Source organism: Mus musculus, chromosome 16, assembly GCF_000001635.26.
Source record: "Mus musculus strain C57BL/6J chromosome 16, GRCm38.p6 C57BL/6J".
Lineage (NCBI taxonomy): Eukaryota > Metazoa > Chordata > Mammalia > Rodentia > Muridae > Mus > Mus musculus.
Window position 1 is genome coordinate 49721837 of NC_000082.6, and position 23261 is coordinate 49745097.

Below are 23261 nucleotides of genomic sequence, written 5' to 3' on the forward strand. Positions count from 1 at the left end.
AGCCCTGGCACAAGCCTTCCACCTGGCTGAGTCCCAGGCGGCAGGCTGCCCTATGCCTTGCTCCAGGGTGAGACAGCCTGGGATGCAGACAGCAGCAGGCCATCTGCTGCTCACATTCCCTGCAGCTTGGTAAACCCTTCCCTGAGAAAGGACCTGGTGGCCCATCTTCTTTAATACCACAATATATTGAATATGTATGGAATTACTATCCTCCTGTGGGTTTAACTTGTAAAGGGCTGCCTAAGCAAATCACAGCACAGCAGGTATCCCTCAAGTACTGAAGGAAGCGAAGGCTCTTCCTGTGGGTGGTTAATGCTGACAGTTGACTTGTTTGGGAAGAGGTGTGCTGCTCTGAGATTTAACACAGTGTCTTGAAGGCCGTTCTTCCTGTCTAAGCTTCCCACATAGCTTCCTTACACCTGATTGTGAACTTGCCAGGCATACTTCTCAGGGAACAGCCACAATTAATGATGTCTGGTTTTCCCAAATTTCATCTGTAGATTAATTACCTGAATTTTGGGATACCTTTTCTTAGAAGAAGAACCTTATGAATGGTATTTGTCCTTAAGGCTGGACCACAGATTTCCACATTCTCTAATTTCAGAGTGTTCTTGAGTCTGAGATTTCACTAAACTCACCTAATGGTCCTCCAGTGCTCGGTTGAAGTTTTGAGGACTGGGCAAGACCTGTTGAAGGTGTGGAAGGTGAAGGACCTGCAGAGATGAAAACCGGCAGACATAAGGAGGACAGGTTCTCCTGACAAGGTGTCAATGAGGTTTGCTGGTCATTCTGTTTCCACATCACATTTGTCATTGGGGAAACTGCCAGTGCATTCATGGTGGCTTTGCTGGCCACTCCCCTTCCTTGTGCATCCTCAGAATCCCAGCCCCCCGTGTCCTGTCTGCATAATGCAGATGTGGTGCTCCAGCCCAGTGAAAAGGATGTGAGCAGGGGCTGAGCGCTTGGCTCTGTTCTATTTTTAACTGCCCATCACTTCGTTTCAAACATGCCATAGATACTATTCTTCCATGAGTTGCTAAATTTGAGGTTTTAGAAACCCAATCCCTAGTTATGCAGCATAAAACCAAGTCTCTCAAAAGCCTTAAACACAATTGGTTTTTAATTACTTAGCAAGAGAAGAAAAAAAGAAAGAAAGGAAGAAAGAAAGACTCTTGTTGTACCAAGAATAAGCAACTTTTTAGCTTAAAAAGCAAAAGCTGAATGGAGGTGAAACTGAGGCCTTAGAATGCACACTGCACGTTAGGTTTACAGATGGTCATCCAGGCAGGATGCTGTGTTGTAATCAAAACAAGGATGGGGTGCTTTGCCTGCTAAATGCCATCATTTGAATTTTCTTTATTTTTCTTCACCTTATACCTTCCTTCTCAATGAAATGTCCTTTCTGAGTAGCCTGGGGGAAGCCCTGCTTTACAGCACAGTAGCCTACCCTCCATTCTGATTCCAGCTTAAACGAGCCTTTTCTCCCCTTTCCCAACCATTGCTTTGCATGGTAGGGCTGTCTGTGTTGTAAGCGAAGTCTCTGGTTGGTATTTTGCCAGAGCAAGGATTAAAATGCCTCCCATTTGACTGCAGTGGGACATTATGACTAAGTCAGTGCTTTTATTTCTCTGGCAGCTAACCTGTACCACCCCATCAGTTTCCATCCACGGGAGAACAGGGGATGTGGGCTGGAGAAGATAGACAAGCTCCTCTCTCAGAGAAGCTCAAACAGCAGATCTTGCTGGGTGTGAGAGACTGTTCGCTTGATCTCTAGTTAGCTTTTGAATCCACACTTGAATAGACATCCTTATTTCCATCTTGGCCCTTGCAGACATAGCAAGGAGATGGAACAAGGACTTTCCAAGGTCCCTGCTCAGCTCCAAGCCTAGGCCTTAAAGGTAGATGCAATGCCGGAAATAGCCTTTGATGAAAGTTCTGACTGTGTATGCTCTAGCCACAGGACCCTAAAAGTTAATTAACCTCTCCTTGACGCTGCTTTCTTATCTCTAATGTGGGGACACAATTCCTCCCAGGCTTCTTTTGAGATTAATATAACCTAAATTGTGGACAGTCTGCACCTGACATGCTGCTGGCAGAGAGTATGTGCTTGCTGTAGTTCTTATTTTGTAGAATGTTCACCTTTCCCAAAGGCTGGAATCAGTTACTGCTTTTCAGTTCCCAGCAGGAAAACTAAAATGGCGTAGATACAAACAGCTCTTTAGCTTGCCGTCGTCTTGATAAGACGTCCATACAGTAAGCTTGCATTTCAGGGTAAACTGGGAAACCCTGGTTACACCATAGCTTTACTTTCAGAATCTGATCTCTCCTCCAGAACTAACACATGAGAATTTAATGAAGAACAATGTGTTTGTTTTTCAGGTATCATTTTCAAACTGTCCATATATAAATGGGCAGGTTCTGTTTCCTGAATCAACACTAGGAGTAAATACTAATGGTATGACTGGGTGTCTTAAATGGGTACCCATAAAATGAATGTTTGCAGTCTTCTGCCCACTGCCTCCAGCCCCTCTTCCTGACTCACTCCTAGAATACTAGTGTATCTGACTGATGCCTTTCCCCCGAGACAGCAGTGTGGTGACCGTGACAGTGACTGCTACGTGTTTCATTTCCCTCCTTTCAGCTGTGTTGCAAGGCCATGTTCTCTATAACCTGTCTGAATCTTACAGCAGACTTTAGTGGTCTTCCATACTTATCTTCTGCCCCACCCCTGCCCTTTTCCAAAATATTGTCACCCCGCCCCTGTATTTGAATACCAATGCACGATTTTTGTAAGATGATCCTGGTTTCAATCCCTTTTGAGACCTTTTTCTGCCTACAAGTGTATGTACATGGTTGTGAAGCACTAAGCTTTTGATGAGACTTCAGTGTGCAGTTCAGTAACTGCCCTTCATGCACCTAACCTTGTGCTTGTCACAAACTGTCATGAGTCAAGGTAAGCCTGCTCTTTCCTTGGCTTTCCAGTTTGTATAACTCTGTCTCTCTGCCCTACCCCCTCTGTGTGTGTGTGTGTGTGTGTGTGTTCTTCTTTATGTATTTTGTGTGTGTGTGTGTGTGTGTGTGTGTGTGTGTGTGTGTGTGTAGGGGATTGCATGTGCTTACCCATGTATACAGAGGATAACCTAGGCTGTCATTCTTCACATGCTATATTGGTTTTTACAGTAATCTATTGTTAACTCACAAGCAAGATAAGTGGGTTATGCAGTGACTGACTTCATCCATCTCTGCCTCCTTGGTGCTGAGAGCATGCCACCATGCCTGGCCTTTGTTATCTGGCATCTGGGGAGTTAAACATTGGTCCTGAGCTTGCAAGGCAAGCCCTTTACAGATAAGCCCCCAGCCCTGCCATTTATGGGACCCTTTTGACTTCGTCTTTTGTTTCAAGTCATCATATCTATCTGATGAGGTTTAGCTCATCCCTCCTCAGTTGTACTTCTCATTAGCTCCACCCTCTTCACCTCTGCGCCCATATTACCTACAACAACGCATAGATCTTTCTGAAGCAGAAGTAGAGTACTTGGTGCAGGGAGGTTTCCGTTGGAATCGTTGTTCCCAGGACGAGCACAATATGTGGTGATAGTAGGCACCAAATAAATATTTATCTGCTAAGTAAATGAAGTCAGCAGACCTTATTCATACTTCTGCCTCTTCCCTGGCCCACAGGACAAAAGTGACATTTTGTGACCTAGATTTTGAGGCAGGAGCATTCTTCTCTCTGGTTCCTACTCACCTTCTCATTGTGATTTTACAAGCTGTGTTCATTCCTATTTCAGTCTTCTGGCTCTCGCTATTTTCGTCATTGTAAACAGCTGACTTTGTCTCTGCTCTCCGCTCTGTACCCGTACACCTTCCTAAGGATGCATTTAGAGCTCACTGTTGCCAAAACACACTTCCTCCTTTCTCATTTAAACCTGCCCCATATAAATTTCATCTTATTTTTAAAATTTAGCTTACATTTTACCCCGCCCCAACACAGGAACACACACAGACACACAGAGAGAGAGAGAGAGAGAGAGAGACAGAGACAGAGACAGAGACAGAGACAGAGAGACAGAGAGAGACAGAGAGGGGATATTAATGTACTCACCTCATTTGAAAGCTGGGGAAGGAATTGCCATTCCCTGAATTAAAAGGAGTGGGGGAGGGGTGAGAACAAGGTTAGTTATGTACAAGATCACTTGCCAAAATTGCAAATTTAAGCCTAACCAAACCTTTATTGTTGCCACAATCTATGTACATGTATATGAAGGCAGAAAAAAAAGTTTCAACTTTTACTATTTTAAGAACAAATCTTTCCTGTAAATTAAAACACAGAAGAGTACACAGGGAGAAATGTGGAAATATCTCTAAATATCAGCATCTAGATATAAACATTACACCCTTTATTCTCCCTCTGCCCTTAGTTTATGTAAGAGCTGCTATGTCGGGATCTGAGTGAAGGATACATAGAATTGTTTGTGCTTTGTATCTAAGTCAGGGTGGGTATGGCTGGCTCAGAAACAGAACAATAGACTAGTTTAGGATCCATGAAGTGATGTAAATGGGTGGCAATATTAACATGAAAGGATGTCAATCAGTGATGAACGTTGACTTTTCAGGTTAAATGGTGATGATATAAAGGATTGCTAATGTGGAGAGAAAGACAGAGTCTTCCCTCATTTCCTATGCCTATGTGAACTCTACTTGGAGCAGCAGGTGGAAGGAAAAGAACAAAAGTAACTAATAGAAACATGACTGACAAGTGTTAACCCCGTAGGTGTAGTGAGAGATGATAATACATAATATGAAAAATATCAAAGCATAAAATAAAATATTAAGAAATTTAAAACATAAATTACTTTATATTAAGAATCAATGGGGAGGGGCCAGCAGACAGTTAAAACTCAAGAAATAAGAGGTGGGATTTGAGGTCTGCCACTTTATCATGTATAGTGCACTTTTATGACTTCAAGATGTCATTTTTCCCTCCAAAGAGTCTCAGGACTATTTAATTTCTCTTTCTTTTATTTTGGTCAAAGACTCATTTAGACCAGACTGGTCTGGAACTTGCTCTGTAGCACAGCCTGCTCTCAGACTGATAATTCCATTTCATTAGGCAGCCTCAGTGTTGGATTGCAGCCATGTGGACCACGCCTGGCTAGGACTAGTTAATCTTGGCAGTTAAAGCCACTTGGAGTTTATCGTGGTACAGTTATAAAGTAAACTCTTCAGGTAAATTAAAGTTTATCCATGAAGTGGTTGTGCATTTGTATGTGTGTGTTTATATTATATGTACATTTTCATTATGCATTTGTATGTGTGTGTTTATATTATATGTACATTTACATTTGGAAAACACACACAGTACAGTTTCTCATCAGATGTTTAACCGTCCTGCTTTTTAACATTACCTGGAAGGAAGAGACTACTCACTGGGACAAAGCTCTGTGAAGGCTATTAACACTGCATGTTTGATCTTTGAACTGACTTTGATCTTGCCCCTCACTATTTAAGCCCATGGCTACTTTGTGGGATGGGTTGGACTATTATCTTCAATTCTTCCTCTCATGGTGAGGACCACTTCTCACTTCATCCATCAGTTCTTTTACCTGAGACCAAATTTCACTCCCATTAACTGACCTCAAATGCTTCCTAAGACTCTGTAAACCGCTTGCAGGCAAAAATTAAAGTCTTTTATCTTTCTAAACCATGTATATTTAGTCCCTGGAATCTTTCCTGGAATGTTCTAAGAATTTAACAAGTGAAGTATTGGTTGAGCTAATTAATTATAAGGAAAAATACTACATAGGCTATGTTTCCCAAGCTTTTAATTGTCTGTTCCACTGGAATAACTAGAGAATGCAGTTTCCTGAGAGCCAGAATCTTAGTTAATATTGCTTCTGAGAAGGATGCAACATTTTGGTCATATCAAAACAGCAACTTTGTCTTTTACTAATAGCCACACATAAAATTCCATTTGTTAAATGAAAAGAAATGGTTTATCCAAGTGTTCTAACTGAGGCACAGTATAGAACTTTTACATGATTTCTTTTTGATAGTTAGTGTGTGCAGTTCCCAGATGTTAGGAGATGTTGAATGAGGAACAAGATTATGAAGTAAATGTGCAGATGTTCAAGTAGAAGCTTAGTACTCGCCCAAGCCTATGGCACCCTGGTTGCCTTTTCTTAGCCACTGGGCTATTTCTGCAGTGGATAAATACAGCCTGAATACGTGAAAATACTTGTACTCCTGAATTAAATTACCTCAGGACATTGAGAGTTAGCAGATTAGTCCAAAAGAGAACGAACTAAGCCAGTAATGAGAAACACAACTTTTTAAAAGGGCCAATGTTCAAGTTCATGTGTACTTGAGTATCCGAAAGCAGTGTTTGGTCTTCATCCTACAAATGCAGAATCTGGCTCACAATCATGCAAGGCCACGGCTTGAGGAAAACGGAGAAAGAGGGAGGGAAGGAGGGAGGGAGGGAGGGAGGGAGGGAGGGAGGAAGGAAGGAAGGAAGGAAGGAAGGAAGGAAGGAAGGAAGGAAGGAAGGAAGGAAGGAAGGAATTAATTGCTGAATATATTATTCACACTTGGAAATCCTATGTCCCGGCCTAAAGAAAGTGCAGCAGGAGAGATGTCCTTATCAGGCTAGGTCCTTCTAGAATTTATCCTTTTAGAAAATGGCAAGGAGAAGAAGCAAAAATGAGGGGATGAGGTTAGACAGCACAGCCTCCGGATTTAATCTACCATGAGTGACTTCAGTTAAAGTAAACAATGGTGCCACAATTCAGGCATCTTTGTGTCAGTGACCACAGCATCTGCATTCTATTGAGAACCAGGCCAACTTGCTCCTGAGAAGACAGGTCCTCTTTTTTTTTTTTTTAATATTTTTTTTATTACGCATTTTCCTCAATTACATTTCCAATGCTATCCCAAAAGTCCCCCATACCCTCCCCCCCCCCACTACCCTACCCACCCATTCCCACTTTTTGGCCCTGGCGTTCCCCTGTACTGGGGCATATAAAGTTTGCTTGTCCAATGGGCCTCTCTTTCCAGTGATGGCCTACTAGGATACATATGCAGCTAGAGTCAAGAGCTCCAAGGTACTGGTTAGTTCATAATGTTGTTGCACCTACAGGGTTGCAGATCCCTTTAGCTCCTTGGTTTCTTTCTCTAGCTCCTCCATTGGGGGCCCTGTGATCCATCCAATAGCTGAGTGTGAGCATCCACTTATGTGTTTGCTAGGCCCCAGCGTATTCTCACAAGAGACAGGTACATCAGAATCCTTTCAGCAAACGCTTGCTAGTGTATGCAATGGTGTCATCATTTGGAGGCTAATTATGGGATGGATCCCTGGATATGGCAGTCTCTAGATGGTCCATCCTTTTGTCTCAGCTCCAAACATTGTCTCTGTAACTCCTTCCATGGGTGATTGTTTCCAATTCTAACAAGGTGCAAAGTGTCCACACTTTGATCTTCGTTCTTCTTCAGTTTCATGTGTTTTACAAATTGTATCTTATATCTGGGGTATACTAAGTTTCTGGGCTAATATCCACTTATCAGTGAGTACATATCATTTGAGTTCTTTTGTGATTGTGTTACTGCACTCAAGATGATGCCCTCCAGGTCCAACCATTTGCCTACGAATTTCATAAATTCATTGTTTTTAATAGCTGAATAGTACTCCATTGTGTAAATGTACCACATTTTTTGTATCCATTCCTCTGTTGAGAGGCATCTGGGTTCTTTCCAGCTTCTATTATAAATAAGGCTGCTATGAACATAGTGGAGCATGTGTCCTTCTTACCAGTTGGAACATCTTCTGGATATATGCCCAGGAGAGGTATTGCAGGATCCTCCAGTAGTACTATGTCCAATTTTCTGAGGAACTGCCAGACTGATTTCCAGAGTGGTTGTACAAGCTTGCAATCCCACAAACAATGGAGGAGTGTTGCTCTTTCTCCACATCCTCACCAGCATCTGCTGTCACCTGAATTTTTGATCTTTTCCATTCTGACTGTTGTGAGATGGAATCTCAGGGTTGTTTTGATTTGCATTTCTCTGAGGATTAAGGATGCTGAACATTTTTTCAGGTGCTTCTCAGCCATTCGGTATTCCTCAGGTGAGAATTCTTTGTTTAGCTCTGGGCCCCATTTTTAATGGGGTTATTTGATTTTCTGGAGTCCACCTTCTTGAGTTCTTTATATATATTGGATATTAGTCCCCTATCTGATTTAGGATAGGTAAAGATCCTATCCCAATCTGTTGGTGGCCTTTTTGTCTTATTGACGGGGTCTTTTGCCTTGCAGAAGCTTTGCAGTTTCATGATGTCCCATTTGTCAATTCTCGATCTTACAGCACAAGCCATTGCTGTTCTATTCAGGAATTTTTCCCCTGTACCCATATCTTCGAGGCTTTTCCCCACTTTCTCCTCTATAAGTTTCAGTGTCTCTGGTTTTATGTGGAGTTCCTTGATCCACTTAGATTTGACCTTAGTACAAGGAGATAGGAATGGATCAATTCACATTCTTCTACATGATAACAACCAGTTGTGCCAGCACCATTTGTTGAAAATGCTATCTTTCTTCCACTGGATGGTTTTAGCTCTCTTGTCGAAGATCAAGTGACCATAGGTATGTGGGTTCATCTCTGGGTCTTCAATTCTATTCCATTGGTCTACTTCTCTTTCACAATACCAGTACCCTGCAGTTTTTTATCACAATTGCTCTGTAGTACAGCTTTAGGTCAAGCATGGTGATTCCACCAGAGGTTCTTTTATCCTTGAGAAGAGTTTTTGCTATCCTAGGTTTTTTGTTATTCCAGATGAATTTGCAGATTGCTCTTTCTAATTCGTTGAAGAATTGAGTTGGAATTTTGATGGGGATTGCATTGAATCTGTAGATTGCTTTTGGCAAGATAGCCATTTTTACAATGTTGATCCTGCCAATCCATGAGCATGGGAGATCTTTCCATCTTCTGAGATCTTCTTTAATTTCTTTCTTCAGAGACTTGAAGTTCTTATCACACAGATCTTTCACTTTCTTAGTTAGTCACGCCAAGATATTTTATATTATTTGTGACTATTGAGAAGGGTGTTGTTTCCCTAATTTCTTCCTCAGCCTGTTTATTCTTTGTGTAGAGAAAGGCCATTGACTTGTTTGAGTTAATTTTCTATCCAGCTACTTCACCAAAGCTGTTTATCAGGTTTAGGAGTTCTCTGGTGGAATTTTTAGGGTCACTCATATATACTATCATATTATCTGGAAAAAGTGGTATTTTGACTTCATCTTTCCAATTTGTATCCCCTTGATCTCCTTTTGTTGTCCAGTTGCTCTGGCTAGGACTTCAAGTACTATGTTGAATAGGTAGGGAGAAAGTGGGCAGCTTGGTCTAGTTCCTGATTTTAGTGGGATTGCTTCCTGCTTCTCTCCATTTACTTTGATGTTGGATACTGGTTTGTTGTAGATTGCTTTTATCATGTTTAGGTATGGGCCTTGAATTCCTGATCTTTCCAAAACTTTTATCATGAATGGGTGTTGGATCTTGTCAAATGCTTTTTCTACATCTAAGGAGATGATCATGTGGTTTTTGTCTTTGAGTTTGTTTATATAATGGATTACGTTGATGGATTTCTGAATATTAAACCATCCCTGCATCCCTGGAATAAAACCTACTTGGTCAGGATGGATGATTGCTTTAATGTGTTCTAGGATTTGGTTAGCGAGAATTTTATTGAGGATTTTTGCATCGATATTCATAAGGGAAATTGGTCTGAAGTTCTCTGTTGGATCTTTCTGTGGTTTAAGTATCAGAGTAATTATGGCTTCATAGAATGAGTTGGGTAGAGTACCTTCTACTTCTATTTTGTGGAATAGTTTGTGCAGAACTGGAATTAGATCTTCTTTGAAGGTCTGATAGAACTCTGCACTAAACCCATCTGGTCCTGGGCTTTTTTTTGGCTGGGAGACTATTAATGACTGCTTCTATTTCTTTAGGTGATATGGGACTGTTTAGATCGTTAACTTGATCCTGATTTACCTTTGGTACCTGCTATCTGTCTAGAAATTTGTCCATTTCGTCCAGGTTTTCCAGTTTTGTTGAGTATAGCCTTTTGTAGAAGGATCTGATGGTGTTTTGGATTTCTTCAGGATCTGTTGTTATGTCTCCCTTTTCATTTCTGATTTTGTTAATTACAATGCTGTCCCTGTGCCCTCTACTGAGTCTAGCTATGGGTTTATCTATCTTGTTCATTTTCTCAAAGAACCAACTCCTCCTTTGGTTAATTCTTTGAATAGTTCTTCTTGTTTCCTCTTGGTTGATTTCGCCCCTGAGTTTGATTATTTCCTGCTGTCTACTCCTCTTGGGTGAATTTTCTTCCTCTTTTTCTAGAGCTTTTAGATGTGTTGTCAAGCTGCTAGTGTGTGCTCTCTCTAGTTTCTTTTTGGAGGCACTCAGAGCTATGAGTTTCCCTCTTAGAAATGCTTTCATTGTGTCCCATAGGTTTGGGTATGTTGTGGCTTCATTTTCATTAAACTCTAAAAAGTCTTTAATTTCTTTCTTTATTCCATCCTTGACCAAGGTATCATTGAGAAGAATGTTGTTCAGTTTCCATGTGAATGTTGGCTTTCCATTATTTATGTTGTTATTGAAGATCAGCCTTAGTCCATGGTGGTCTGATAGGATGCATGGGACAATTTCAATATTTTTGTATCTGTTGAGGCCTGTTTTGTGACTAGTTATATGGTCAATTTTGGAGAAGGTCCCGTGAGGTGCTGAGAAGAAGGTATATCCGTTTGTTTTAGGATAAAATGTTCTGTAGATATCTGTTAAGTCCATTTGTTTCATCACTTCTGTTAGTTTCACTGTGTCCCTGTTTAGTTTCTGTTTCTCAGATCTGTGCATTGATGAAAGTGGTGTGTTGAAGACTCCCACTCTTATTGTGTGAGGTGCAATGTGTGCTTTGAGCTGTACTAAAGTGTCTTTAATGAATGTGGCTGCCCTTGCATTTGGAGCATAGATATTCAGAATTGAGAGTTCCTCTTGGAGGATTTTACCTTTGATGAGTATGAAGTGTCCCTCCTTGTCTTTTTTGATAAATTTGGGTTGGAAGTCGATTTTATTAGATATTAGAATGGCTACTCCAGCTTGTTTCTTCAGACCATTTGTTTGGAAAATTGTTTTCCAGCCTTTCACTCTGAGGTAGTGTCTGTCTTTTTCCCTGAGATGGGTTTCCTGTCAGCAGCAGAATGTTGGGTCCTGTTTGTGTAGCCAGTCTGTTATTCTATGTCTTTTTATTGGGGAATTGATTCCATTGATATTAAGAGATATTAAGGAAAAGTAATTGTTGCTACCTTTTATTTTTGTTGTTAGAGTTGCCATTCTGTTCTTGTGGCTGTCTTCTTTTTGGTTTGTTGATGGATTACTTTCTTGCTTTTTCTAGGGCGTGATTTCCGTCCTTGTATTGGTTTTTTTCTGTTATTATCCTTTGAAGGGCTGGATTCGTGGAAAGATCATTGTGAATTTGGTTTTGTTGTCGAATACTTTGGTTTCCCCATCTATGGTAATTGAGAGTTTGTCCGGGTATAGTAGCCTGGGCTGGCATTTGTGTTCTCTTAGTGTCTGTATAACATCTGTCCAGGCTCTTCTGGCTTTCATAGTCTCTGGTGAAAAGTCTGGCGTAATTCTGATAGGCCTGCCTTTATATGTTACTTGACCTTTCTCCCTTACTGCTTTTAATATTCTCTCTTTCTTTAGTGCATTTGTTGTTCTGATTATTATGTGTTGGGAGGAATTTCTTTTCTGGTCCAGTCTATATGGAGTTCTGTAGGCTTCTTGTATGTTCATGGGCATGTTATTCTTTAGGTTTGGGAAGTTTTCTTCTATAATTTTGTTGAAGATATTTGCTGGCCCTTTAAGTTGAAAATCTTCATTCTCATCAACCCCTATTATCCGTAGGTTTGGTCTTCTCATTGTGTTCTGGATTTCCTGGATGTTTTGAGTTAGGATCTTTTTGCGTTTTATATTTTCTTTGATTTTTGTGCTGATGTTCTCTATGGAATCTTCTGCACCTGAGATTCTCTCTTCCATCTCTTCTATTCTGTTGCTGATGCTTGCATCTATGGTTTCAGATTTCTTTGGTCAGAGTACTCTCTGAAGGCAAGCGCTCCTCTTGCAGGAAAGGTGTCCAGATATCTGGTGTTCGAACCTGCCTCCTGGCAGAAGTTTTGTTCCACTCACCAGAGGTCTTAGGATCCCGTGGGGGATTCTGTGTGGGTCCTTGCAGGTGTCTTGAGACTCCGTGGGCAAGGAACCCTGGTGCTGGAGTGAATCGGAAGGGACTTGTAGGTCCTCTTTTTTCAGTCTGGCTTTGTAGAATTGTGACATGGGACCCTTAACCCTGGCAGGAGCAGCCTGTGTATCCTACAAAGTTTCACATTGTTAACACTTATGTAAGCAATTGCAAGCGGCCACATGTCAACCATGCCTGCTACTTTAGGCTGCTTGGAGTAAGTAATCCAGTCAGGGTCAGGGCCTGTGAGAGCCAGTCCAAGTAGACAGAACTTCGAGTGAGTGTGCACATGATGCACTTCCAAGAGCATGTATATTGTGAGTGCTAGTACAAATCAAATGTCAGAGAATCTTTTTCAGCCTTTCAGTGGGAAAACCACTGTCTCCTTCCCTGCCCTGCATCTCCAGTGGACATCACACATGTGTGCTTAGTGAACATTGCAACCCCCTCCTAGCCACCAGTGATGCTCAGTGCTTCTGTGCTGCCCTGCGTTTAGTTTATTCACCATACAGCATTCTCTTAAGTGCTCAAAACAAAGGTTCCAGTATGTAAATGGGCATGGTGGTATCTGAGATTCAGTGTTGGGCTATTTTCACTTAGATGTCCACATTTTGCTTTGATGAATACTTATAGTTTTAAGAAAAGGGTACTTTGAGCCCTTCTAAATGGAATGCAACTGAATAAATGCCAAATGTACATAATAAAGTATACATCCCCAGATAATGGCGATAGAAGTATAAAAGCAATATTCACTCTGCTTAAGGTTCTGAGTCTATCTGGACTTGCTAATAGGTGAGAGACACATAGCTCTGTCAGAAGTGCTGATCTCAGGAGTGAGCACAATAACTAGAGGACCCCAGGCTTCCATGAAAATGCAAAACACTACAAGGCAATCCACTTAGAGTTAGACATTTAAAAACTGTCTTTCAGTGCATAAAATTCACATTGAGAATGTAATTTTACTATGAAGTAAGATAGTTTTTAAGGCTTTATGTTTCCATTGTGTTTATTGTTGATTTTTATATTACAGAGCATTTCAAATGTAGCAAAATTAGATGATGCCCTTTATGCACTCTTGCCTGTTTTAAGTTATTAATACTTCTTCAGGCATATTTTAGCTACGCTTACTTTTTTGTCACATAATATGTTAAGGTAGATTTCAGACATTATTTAACTCATCTGTAGACACTCAGAACATATTTATAGTTTATGAGGGTTTTTTAATATTAGTGCAATACTAAGTTATGCCTCTAGAATTAATAACATCCTAATTAATATCCAGCAATTTCTGATGCCCTATCTGTCTCAACCCTATCACTTCATGAGGATGCCAGCGTGGCTCGATCAGTAAAGTATTCTCCATGCACACAGGAAGAGCTGAGTTGAGATTCCCAGCACCCAACATAAAGCCAGGTGTGGCCAGGATTGAAGAGTAGAAATGCCCTGATCCCTGGAATTTGCCCACCAGCGACCCTAGCCCAGTTGGAGAGCTCCAGGCAATGAGAGGCCATATCAAAAATAGTATGGTGAATGATGCTAGAAGACATACAGTGCACATGCAACTACACACACACACACACACACACACACACACACACACACATGAACATACATGTGCACATGAGCCCATGCACACACACATGTATATCCACATTGCATATGCACGTGAATGATCACTCGAGTGCAATAAACATATTTTTAAATTTTAATTTAATTTTAACATATTTTACAGATTATTTTTAATTACAATTCATATAGGGTTCATGTATTTAGCTATTTATTCTTGTATCTCTTTCATTATATATAAATATTTATATATTTCTTTAGAATCACTTATAATTGATCAGGGGAATTTAAAGAGAAAAACTACTTCTAAAATTAATGCTTTGAGCTTTATTTTTAAATAATTAGTTTGTACATTTTCTACATTTTTAGATTCATGATACTTAATGCTAAAATATGAGAAAAGCAGAGATAGGGAAGATTTTCCTTCTGTGATGAAATAGCCATGAATTAATTTTGTGACCCAAAGGTCCTTATCCTTTGGAGATCAAGCATGCCTGTGTGATGGCAAATTTTAAAGTGCTCTATACTTTGGACTAGCCAAAATATCATTCTAATTATGAATACATAGTTTGTCAATAAAAACTATGTGTTCAGATGTATATCTGTTTTCTTTCACATTTTGAGCTTATGTTTCTGTATCATAAATTCAAACATAAGTATTTGTATTTTTCTGCTGATACAAGTTAAAATGACTAAGTGGTGTGTCCATTTCATACAGTCATTAAGTTCAATCCGATATCTTCAAAGCACTGTCCTTTGAAAACTGGTTGGACCATATAGTTATCTCATGTTTAATACTTATTTTGTTATTCTACAAATTTTCTTGCAACCTAGGTAGGAGAAAAAACAAGAATTTCGATAGCACTATAATTTTAACACTACTATCCTCAATTTAAATTGTGCAGTACTGCTTAAATGCCTCAAGATTTTTCCAGTTCTTTTTATAAACTCTGAATCTTGTGAAATCTTTCCTTTCTTAGGACACAAACGAGTCTGCCAAACAAGAAGATATTTTGGAATCTACGACAGATGCTGCGGAATGGAGCCTAGAAGTTGAGCGTGTACTACCGCAGCTGAAAGTCACGATTAGGACTGACAATAAGGTATCACCGAGAGAGCATGCTTGCTCAAAGAAACTGCTTCAAGGTTGAGAATCCCCAAGATTTGAATAATGGGAGAAGGATGGTAGGGCTCAGTGTCTAGCAAGCTGGCCTGTGGTTTTCGTGCCTCAGCAACTCCAATATTGAAATTATAGGTATAAGCTGCCTTGCCTGATCAATGCTTTATTTTGACAAAATTTAACAAATTATTGAATGAATACTGTAATATAATCTGAAAAGAAAAAAGGATCTTCAAAAGGATTTGGAACATACATATGCTGTTTCACTTGGGTTGAGGGATTTTTCTCAATAACTTTCATGTAGTAATTTATTGAAAATCATATTTTCTTGAGATGAACTGGAATTCTGTGCTGATATCAGATGATTGGAATTAAAAGATGTTTTAGAACTTGCTGTTTTGCACTATACATGACTCGGGGTTAAAGCCAGGGCAGGGCCTTCTCCCTGGACATCCAGCACTCAGCGGGCTAAGGTAAGGGGATCAGGGACTCCAGGCAAGTGTTAAGAAGACAAGGAATATAGAGTAAGACAAGGAAGGATTGGGTGATTGAGAAAGTGAGCTGCTTCTGAATCAAGGTACTGCTCTTTCGTTTTCTGGGTATTTTTGTCTATGGTATTGTAAATAATTACTTTAGGGTAACCAAAAGCACATACGAAACCATGATTTCGTTTTCTCTAACATTACTAATAATCCCTGCATAAAGGGCTAAAGAGACATTGAGGTAATAGAACAAAAGGAAGATTTCATCTTTAAGGGGCTAAACGTAAACTCAGAAATAGGGCACACAGTTCTACAGATCACTACTGAAAACCATGGTTTTATGTCTATCCTCAAAGTAGGAACTCTACAAAGATTGCTATTTTCTGAGATTCTTGAAAGAATATTCATCCTTTAGATATGTCCCACAACTCTGAGAAGTAGCCTAGACTGTGGCATCTGAGAACAAGATGAAGCTAAATGAGAGACAAGTCTGCAAAAATCAGTGGGAGAATCCTGCAGCCTACTGAGTGGTATGTGCTAGATCATATTAGAGGTGAATTCCTTGTTTGCAGATCATAAATCATCTGTTACTAAGAATTTCTTCACTGATTAGATCTCTGCTAGACATCAAAATTTTCAAAAAGTAGTGTGCTTCTTCATTTTTTTTTTTGCAAAAGAAAATGCCATTTCCAGTGCTTTGATTTTTGCCAGAACAAATTCTCTTTATAAAATAAAAATCACTATTGTTGTGATTCCAGATATAACAACATGTTAAAAGGAGTGTGTAATTGCAAAAGGTTTAATTCTAGAAGAAAGCAAACTTCAGTTGTTTGCTTTCATGCTAAGTAAACTCTTAGAAGCAGACATCTCCCTAAGAACCTAATGGGTTTTATATGTGTATCTCAGCTATTTCCCCGCACTAGAGTTAACCAAGAAGGAAAGTGGAACCATGGCTGCTAGCACAGGCTGCTTCGCTGAACGAACTGCAGGTTAGAATCTAGAGTAGACCAATTCAGAATCCTGGGCTGTGAAAAATCAGGACAATCAGAATTGTTCTAACTGGGGAAATAAATAATTAACTAATTTAAAATTGGCCACTCACTCCCACCACATGCTGCCAGCTTAGTCTCATGAGGATCCACTCTGCCAAATTATTTATACAATCAAGTATGTGAGTAACATCCCCAAGAGCAGATGTTTTGATTTCTCAGTATTTCTTAGGACATGAATATTATTTTGAATTTTGATTCTTGGCTTTTTTTACATAAAATTCCCCAACTTTATTTTTATTGGTTATTTTATTTATTTACATTTCAAATATTATTCCCTTTCCCAGTTTCCCTCTGCAAACCCTTCATCCCTACTCCTTCCCCCTGCTTCTATGAAGATGCTCCCTCATCCACCTACCCACTCCTGCCTCACCACCCTAGCATCTTTCTACTCTGGGGCATCCAGCCTCGACAGGGTTAAGGGACTCCCCTCCCACTGATGCCAGATAAAGGAATCTTCTGCTACATATACAGCTAGAGCCATGGGTCCCTCCATGTGTACCCTTTGGTTGGTGGTTTTGTCCCTGGAAGCTCTGGGAGTACTGGTTGGTTGATGATGTTGTTTATCCTATGGGGTTACAAACCCCTTCAGCTCCTTTAGAACTTTCTCTAGCTCCTCCATTGGGGACCTTTGCTTAGTCCACTGGTTGGCTGTGAGCATCCACCTCTGTATTTGTAAGGCTATCAGACTCCTTTCAGCATGTACTTCTTGGCAACCACAATAGTGTCTGGGTTTGGTGTCTGTATATGGGATGGATTCCCCAGGTGGGACAGTCTCTAGATAGCCTTTCCTTCAGTCTCTGCTCCACTTTTTGTCCCTGTATTTCCTTTAGATAGGAACAATTCTGGATTAATATTTTTGAGGTAGGTGGGTGGGTGGGTCCATGCCAAACCACTTGATATGTTCTTTACAGGTTCTCTCTCCCCTTTATTGGGTATTTTGGCTACTGTCATCCCCCTTGAGTTCTGAGAACCTCTTGCTTCCCTGGCATCTGGGACCTTAGGATGGCTACCCCCAGTTCCCCATCCTCCACTGCTGCACACCTCTGTTCAATGCCCTGACCCTCTGTACATCTCCCCTTCTTCTTCCACACATGATCCTGCCCCCTACCCCTTTTCCCTCTTTTGGTTAAAACATACTGATAGAAACCATACTTGATTCTTTGTCAGAATTCTTCTCTGGTCATTTGGTCCTTATGGCCAGTGTTTCACAGCATCTTTTCCCCCTCTTTCACCTGCACCAAAGGGGAAGAAACATAGCAGTAGAATCAATATTTATTTAGCTTAAGAAAAACAAAACTATACGGTGATTTAAAAACATTAAGAATAGAAAATGGATTCTCATTTCTCAGAAATTAAGAAGAAAAAAAGGAAAACAGTAAGCTAGCTCCGTGTGAGTTTTCTTCTCAGATCCCGTGTCGCTGAGCGCTGCTGCAGTTTCAGGGCACATCCTCCTTTGCCTTGATTCTTGATGCTACCTAATCACAGCCTTCATTTGGCCAACACAGTGACCTGTCACTCAGCACAGGCTATGTGAGCCATTTACAGGCCCTTCTTATTTCAGTTCACATTTGAGGGAGAAAAAAAATTAAATATTTGGAGAGTCAGTATGTTTTCCTGGTTATCATGTATTAATATTTGAGTAACTTAGAGATTCTGGGAGACACATAATAAAGGGTCTCATTATTTAGACTCATTATAAATTTATTTAAATGACTTTTATTAGTAAATAAGTTTCATATTTGTCTGCCACAGGTTATGCTTGCTTTTTTTCCTCGTTCTTCCTTTCAAGCTAAGTTTATTACTTCTGTGGTTTCTTGCAGGTAATTAAAAAAATGGAATCCTTTAGTTTGGAATATGTTTTTTACATGTTCCATTTGTGTTTACCATCTTTCATTATTCACCGATTTTTCCTTTGGAAGCCTTTGCATAGTGGTGCAATCAGGTTCTTTTTGCTAAAGTAACTTTTATCTATTATACGGCATGGCTTGCTACTCTTGCCTCTTTCCAAAGAATAGAAACTAATTTTAATATTAGCATAAACAAAATAGAATTAGGAAACAGAATATGTGCCAAAAATACAAATAATGTGCTTTGCAACTGAAGACAAAGGTCTCGTTAGATGCTAACTGAATAAAATTAAAAAGCTCAGACTACAAAGGAAATAAGCAATTGAAGAAACAACCTATAGAATTGGGGAAAAATCTGTGCAAACTATACATCTAGCAGAATTATTATCTAGCATCCGTAAAGAACTCCAAAACCTGCCAAAGAAAACACCCTATCAACAAAGGACTAATGAGAAGAACAGGCTATTCCCCAGAGGTGAAGTACAAATGACCAGTGAGCATGAAAAAAATCAATATTCAGCTATCAGAGAAATGCAAATGAAAACTACATTAAAATTCTATCTCATGGCAGTGAGAATGGCCATCATCAAGAAACAATAGCAAAAGCTAGCGAGACTGGGGCCTGGTAGGAGCCTTACTCACTGCTGATAGGAATATAAACAGAGGCAACATTATGGAACTCAGCATGAAGGTTCCTCAAAAGAACAAACAAACAAACAAACCCATGGTGAGTAGTATTATATGGCCCACCTATGCAGGTCTTGGGCATAATCCTGGAGGATGCTAAGTCATCATGCCACAGAGACACTTGTACATTTGTGTGCAGTGTGAGGGCTTTTACGTATACAGGTTATGGGAGCAGCCTAGGTGTGCCTCAACAAATGAGGATATATACTTGGTATATATGCATAATAGAGTTTTATTCAATCATAAGTAAAATATGGCATTGTCAGGAAAATAGATGCTACTGGAGATATTCAAATTATGAAAAATAGAAAATAACTTAGACAAATATTGCATGGTGTGACATAGATACATAAAATCATACTGTGCTGGCTGGTTGTATATCCACTTGATACAAGCCAGAGTCATCTGAGAGGAGAAAACCTCAACTGGCAAATTGCTTTCATACTATGAGGCTGCAGGCAAGCCTGTAGGGCGTTTTCTTCATTAGTGATTGAGTGGGGCCACCCCTGCACTAATGGGCCTGAGTTCTATAAGAAAACTGGTTGAGAAAGCCATGAGCAACAAGCCAGTAAGCAGCACACCTCCATGGTCTCTGCATCAGCACCTACCTCCAGTTCTCTGCCCTGTTTAAGTTTATATCCTGACTTCCTTTATGAATAGTGATAGGGAAGCATACACAAAATAAACCCTTTCCTCCCCAAGTTTAGCATGATATAATGACATAGCATCTTATCACAGCAATAGAAACCCTAACTACAGACACACAGACACACACATACACACACACACACACACACACACACACACACACACATAATACATACATGGGAGTTGCAGAGAGAATGTCTGAGGGAAATAAGGAAATTAGCAGAGGAGGAGGGAGGGGCAACACAGATGAGGATATGAAGGAGGAATTGAGATGGTCAGAAGAGAACATGATGTACTCTGATAAAAATGTCTTTATGAAAACCATCATTGTGTATAATGAATATACAACAGTAGTTTAAATTCAATTTTGTTTTTAATTATGAGAGAAATATGCAAGTAATGTTTCACAGAAGAACAAGCCAGAAGTGTTCTGTGAATTAGATCCAACACGTATTCATTTTCTAGTTGATTTTTGTCCACCTGACAGAACCTGGACATGTCTTGGAAGAGGGAATCTTAATTGGGAAAATGATTTCATAAGATTGACCTGGCAAGTCTGTACGTCAGGTTTGTAATTAATGATTGATGTGGAGGCTCAGCTCATTAGGAGCAGTCCCACTCCTAGACTGGTTTTTATTAAGTTGATCATGGTACCTTAATGGAGCAATAGAAAGGTAACTAAAAAGTTGTTACCAGGGAATGGACTATTGTGACAAGCCTGATGCTACTTTAGAAAAATGTGAAAAACATTGAGACTTTGGACTAGGCCAGCAGTGGAAGGCTGTATGCAGAGCTTATGAGCATCCCAGTAGGAAGAATTTGGAAGAAAGTGCAGAGAGTGATGTGGACTACAGAGGTCCAGCTCAAGAGTTATTAGAGGAGAATAATAGTAGTATGTGGGCCAGGGGCTGTCCTTTTATAGTTTGCCAGAGAATGTGGCTGCTTTTTGCCCTTGTCTTGAGAATCTGCCTGAAGCTAAACTGAAAAGTTTTGTACTAATTTCACTGGCAGAGGAAATTTTAAGACAGCCTTATATTGATTCTGTCATGTGGTCATTAGCAATCACTCTTATTCAGATCTACAATAACCAGGAGCAAGCCGGGCAAAAAGAAATTTAAAAAATGTATATTTTGAGAAGAACAAGAACTATACTAAATGTAATGTTGGAGCCATGGCTTGTGCTGAAAGACATAGGGAGAGATAGAATAGAGTGGCATGCTTGGAGTGAGACCCTGCCTGGCTAAGTTTGTAACTTGTGAAAAGAAAAGGCCTATGGAGTTACTGTTCGTAATAGAGCAACAACCAATCAGTTTACACAAATGTGACACAACAGTAGCAACAGTAATCACGTGCAGTCATGATCAGGAGGAAAGGTGTTGTAGAGTCATTCTCCGAGGTTGACGAATGCTGCAGAGGCCTGGCTCGTGACAGTGGAAGCCCTGTAAAGGCCATGTGTAAAGCTGTTAAAGTGAAGCCTGGACTGTGTTAGAGACCCTAGCCATGTGATAGCTGGCAGAGAGAGATGCACACAGGGAGTGGGGACAGACAGACAGAAGAGAGAGATGTGTGGTACAGTCAATGAAGTTCAAATGGCAGAGGCATCTAAGTCTTTTGACATTGGAAATGGAGCTACAGGATTTTGGGTTTGCCCTGCTGGACTTCTGTCTTGCTTTGGTCCAGTATGTTCTCACTATGCCCCAATTCTTTCCTTTTGGAATGGTAATGTATATTCTGTGCCATTGTATGTTAGAAGTATGTAATTTGCTGTTTGATTTTACAGGGGTTTCAATTAAGAAATTACCTTGAATCTCAGAAAAGACTTTGAACTTTATTGAAACTGTGAAAGACAATGGAGGACTTTTGAAGTTGGATTAAATTCATTTTGCATTACAATGTAGCCCCAAGCCTATAGGAAGTGATACATAGTTTGGATGAGAATGGCCCCATATGCTCCTATAGTAGAATGCTTGGTCCCCAGTTTGTGGAACTCTTTGGGAAGGATTAGGAGCTGTGATCTTGTTGGAGGAGCTGTGTCACTAGGGTAGCTTTTGAAGTTTCAAAGCCCACACCATTCCCAGTTAGCTCTCTCTTTCTCTCAGCCTTATGTTTGTGGATCAAATAAATATAAGCTATCCGCTACTCCTCTGGTACCATGGCTGCCTGCCTGCTTCCAACCTCCTTGCCATAATAGTCATGGACACCCTTTGGAACTGTGAGCCCCAGATTAAATGATTTCTTTTTTAAGTTGTCTTGGTCATGGTGTTTTGTCACAGAAATTTTTTAAAAAGTAAAAAAATAAGACAGAATATGTAGTCAGTATACTACTACTACTACTGTTGTATTCTTTTGCTGTGGGTGCCAAATCTATATTCAGAAAGATTTGCAGAATGTATGCAGTGGTGCTTCTGTCAGGAATATGTAAAAGCATCCACATTATATTCTTGCATGAGTTTAACCAGGTTCGTGTTGTTACCCTTTGCTAAACCTTTCCAGTCACCCCTAGCAACTGAACACATTACAGAGCACCATTGTAATACTTGGGGTTCACTACTTACTGTGTGCCAGGAACTGATCCCGGCCTGAATGTGCAGTGTCTCACTTGGCCCTTTCCTACCACTCAGCAACCAAGTACCTTTACCTCAAATGAGGAACTGTAAACAGAAAACTAAGTTGCTTATGGAAGTGATGAACGTAGTATCCGAATGACAAGGAAGGCATCTGTTTGTTCTGGTAAAGACAGTGTAACATGATTAAAAGCGGACATTATAAATCTAGGTCACTTGACATCAAATCATAGTGGTGAGTACTACCACCCTGTACCTTAGTTTCCTCGTCTGGAAAAAAATGTAACTTGTTATAATGCTTCTTTCCTTAAGGAATGACTAAAAGACTAAGTGAATGAGCACATCTAGAGTACACAGGATGGTACCAGAGGCACCACACCCTGCTGACCATTACTCTGCATGCTTTTATCCATACAACTGATACTATACTGTTTTCCAAAAATACAACATTTATCCAGACATGGTGGAGCAGACCTGGGGAAGCAGAGGCTAGAGGATCTATGTCAGTTTGAGGCCAGCCTGGTCTAACAGAGAGTTCCAGGAAAGCCAGAGCTATTACAAAAAGAAACCCTGTCTATAAATAAATAAATACATCGTCAATATACATACATATGTGTGTATATACATACATACACATATATATGTATATGTGTGTGTGTATATATATATGTATATATATTTTATATATATATATATATACATATATATATATATATATATATAATCATTGCATTGCATTATATGTATTCCCAAACGTTGTTTTAAAATACGGTATCAGTGGCCCTTGGCAGTCCTTGCACTTACCATCAACTCCCAGCTCATTTCCAGGTGGAAGAGCTAAGGTACCCAAGCTCAACAGGTTGGGATAAGATGGGAAAGTGAGGGTAGCACTGTGCAGGAGCTAGGGGGTTGGTATTGTTTGTGTCTTGGTATTGTTGTTCTCCATTTGTATATTTGTTGACCTAAGGTAAATCACTTCTTAAAATCATAAGTCCTATTAGCCTCT

At 40.0% G+C, this 23261-nt stretch overlaps 1 protein-coding gene and 1 long non-coding RNA gene across 2 annotated transcripts in view; both read left to right on the forward strand.

Moving 5' to 3' along the window:
• The window catches only part of Ift57 (intraflagellar transport 57), a 65833-nt gene that overhangs the window by 22543 nt on the left and 20029 nt on the right, over positions 1–23261 (forward strand). The window contains exon 6 of the mRNA NM_028680.3: positions 14836–14958. Within this exon, the coding sequence (NP_082956.2) occupies positions 14836–14958 (123 nt within the window). The remainder of the gene's footprint in view (positions 1–14835; positions 14959–23261) is intronic.
• Positions 14965–18947, forward strand: Gm52251. Its single transcript, XR_003951929.1, has 2 exons — positions 14965–15987; positions 16364–18947. It is a non-coding gene; the product is annotated as a predicted gene, 52251 (long non-coding RNA).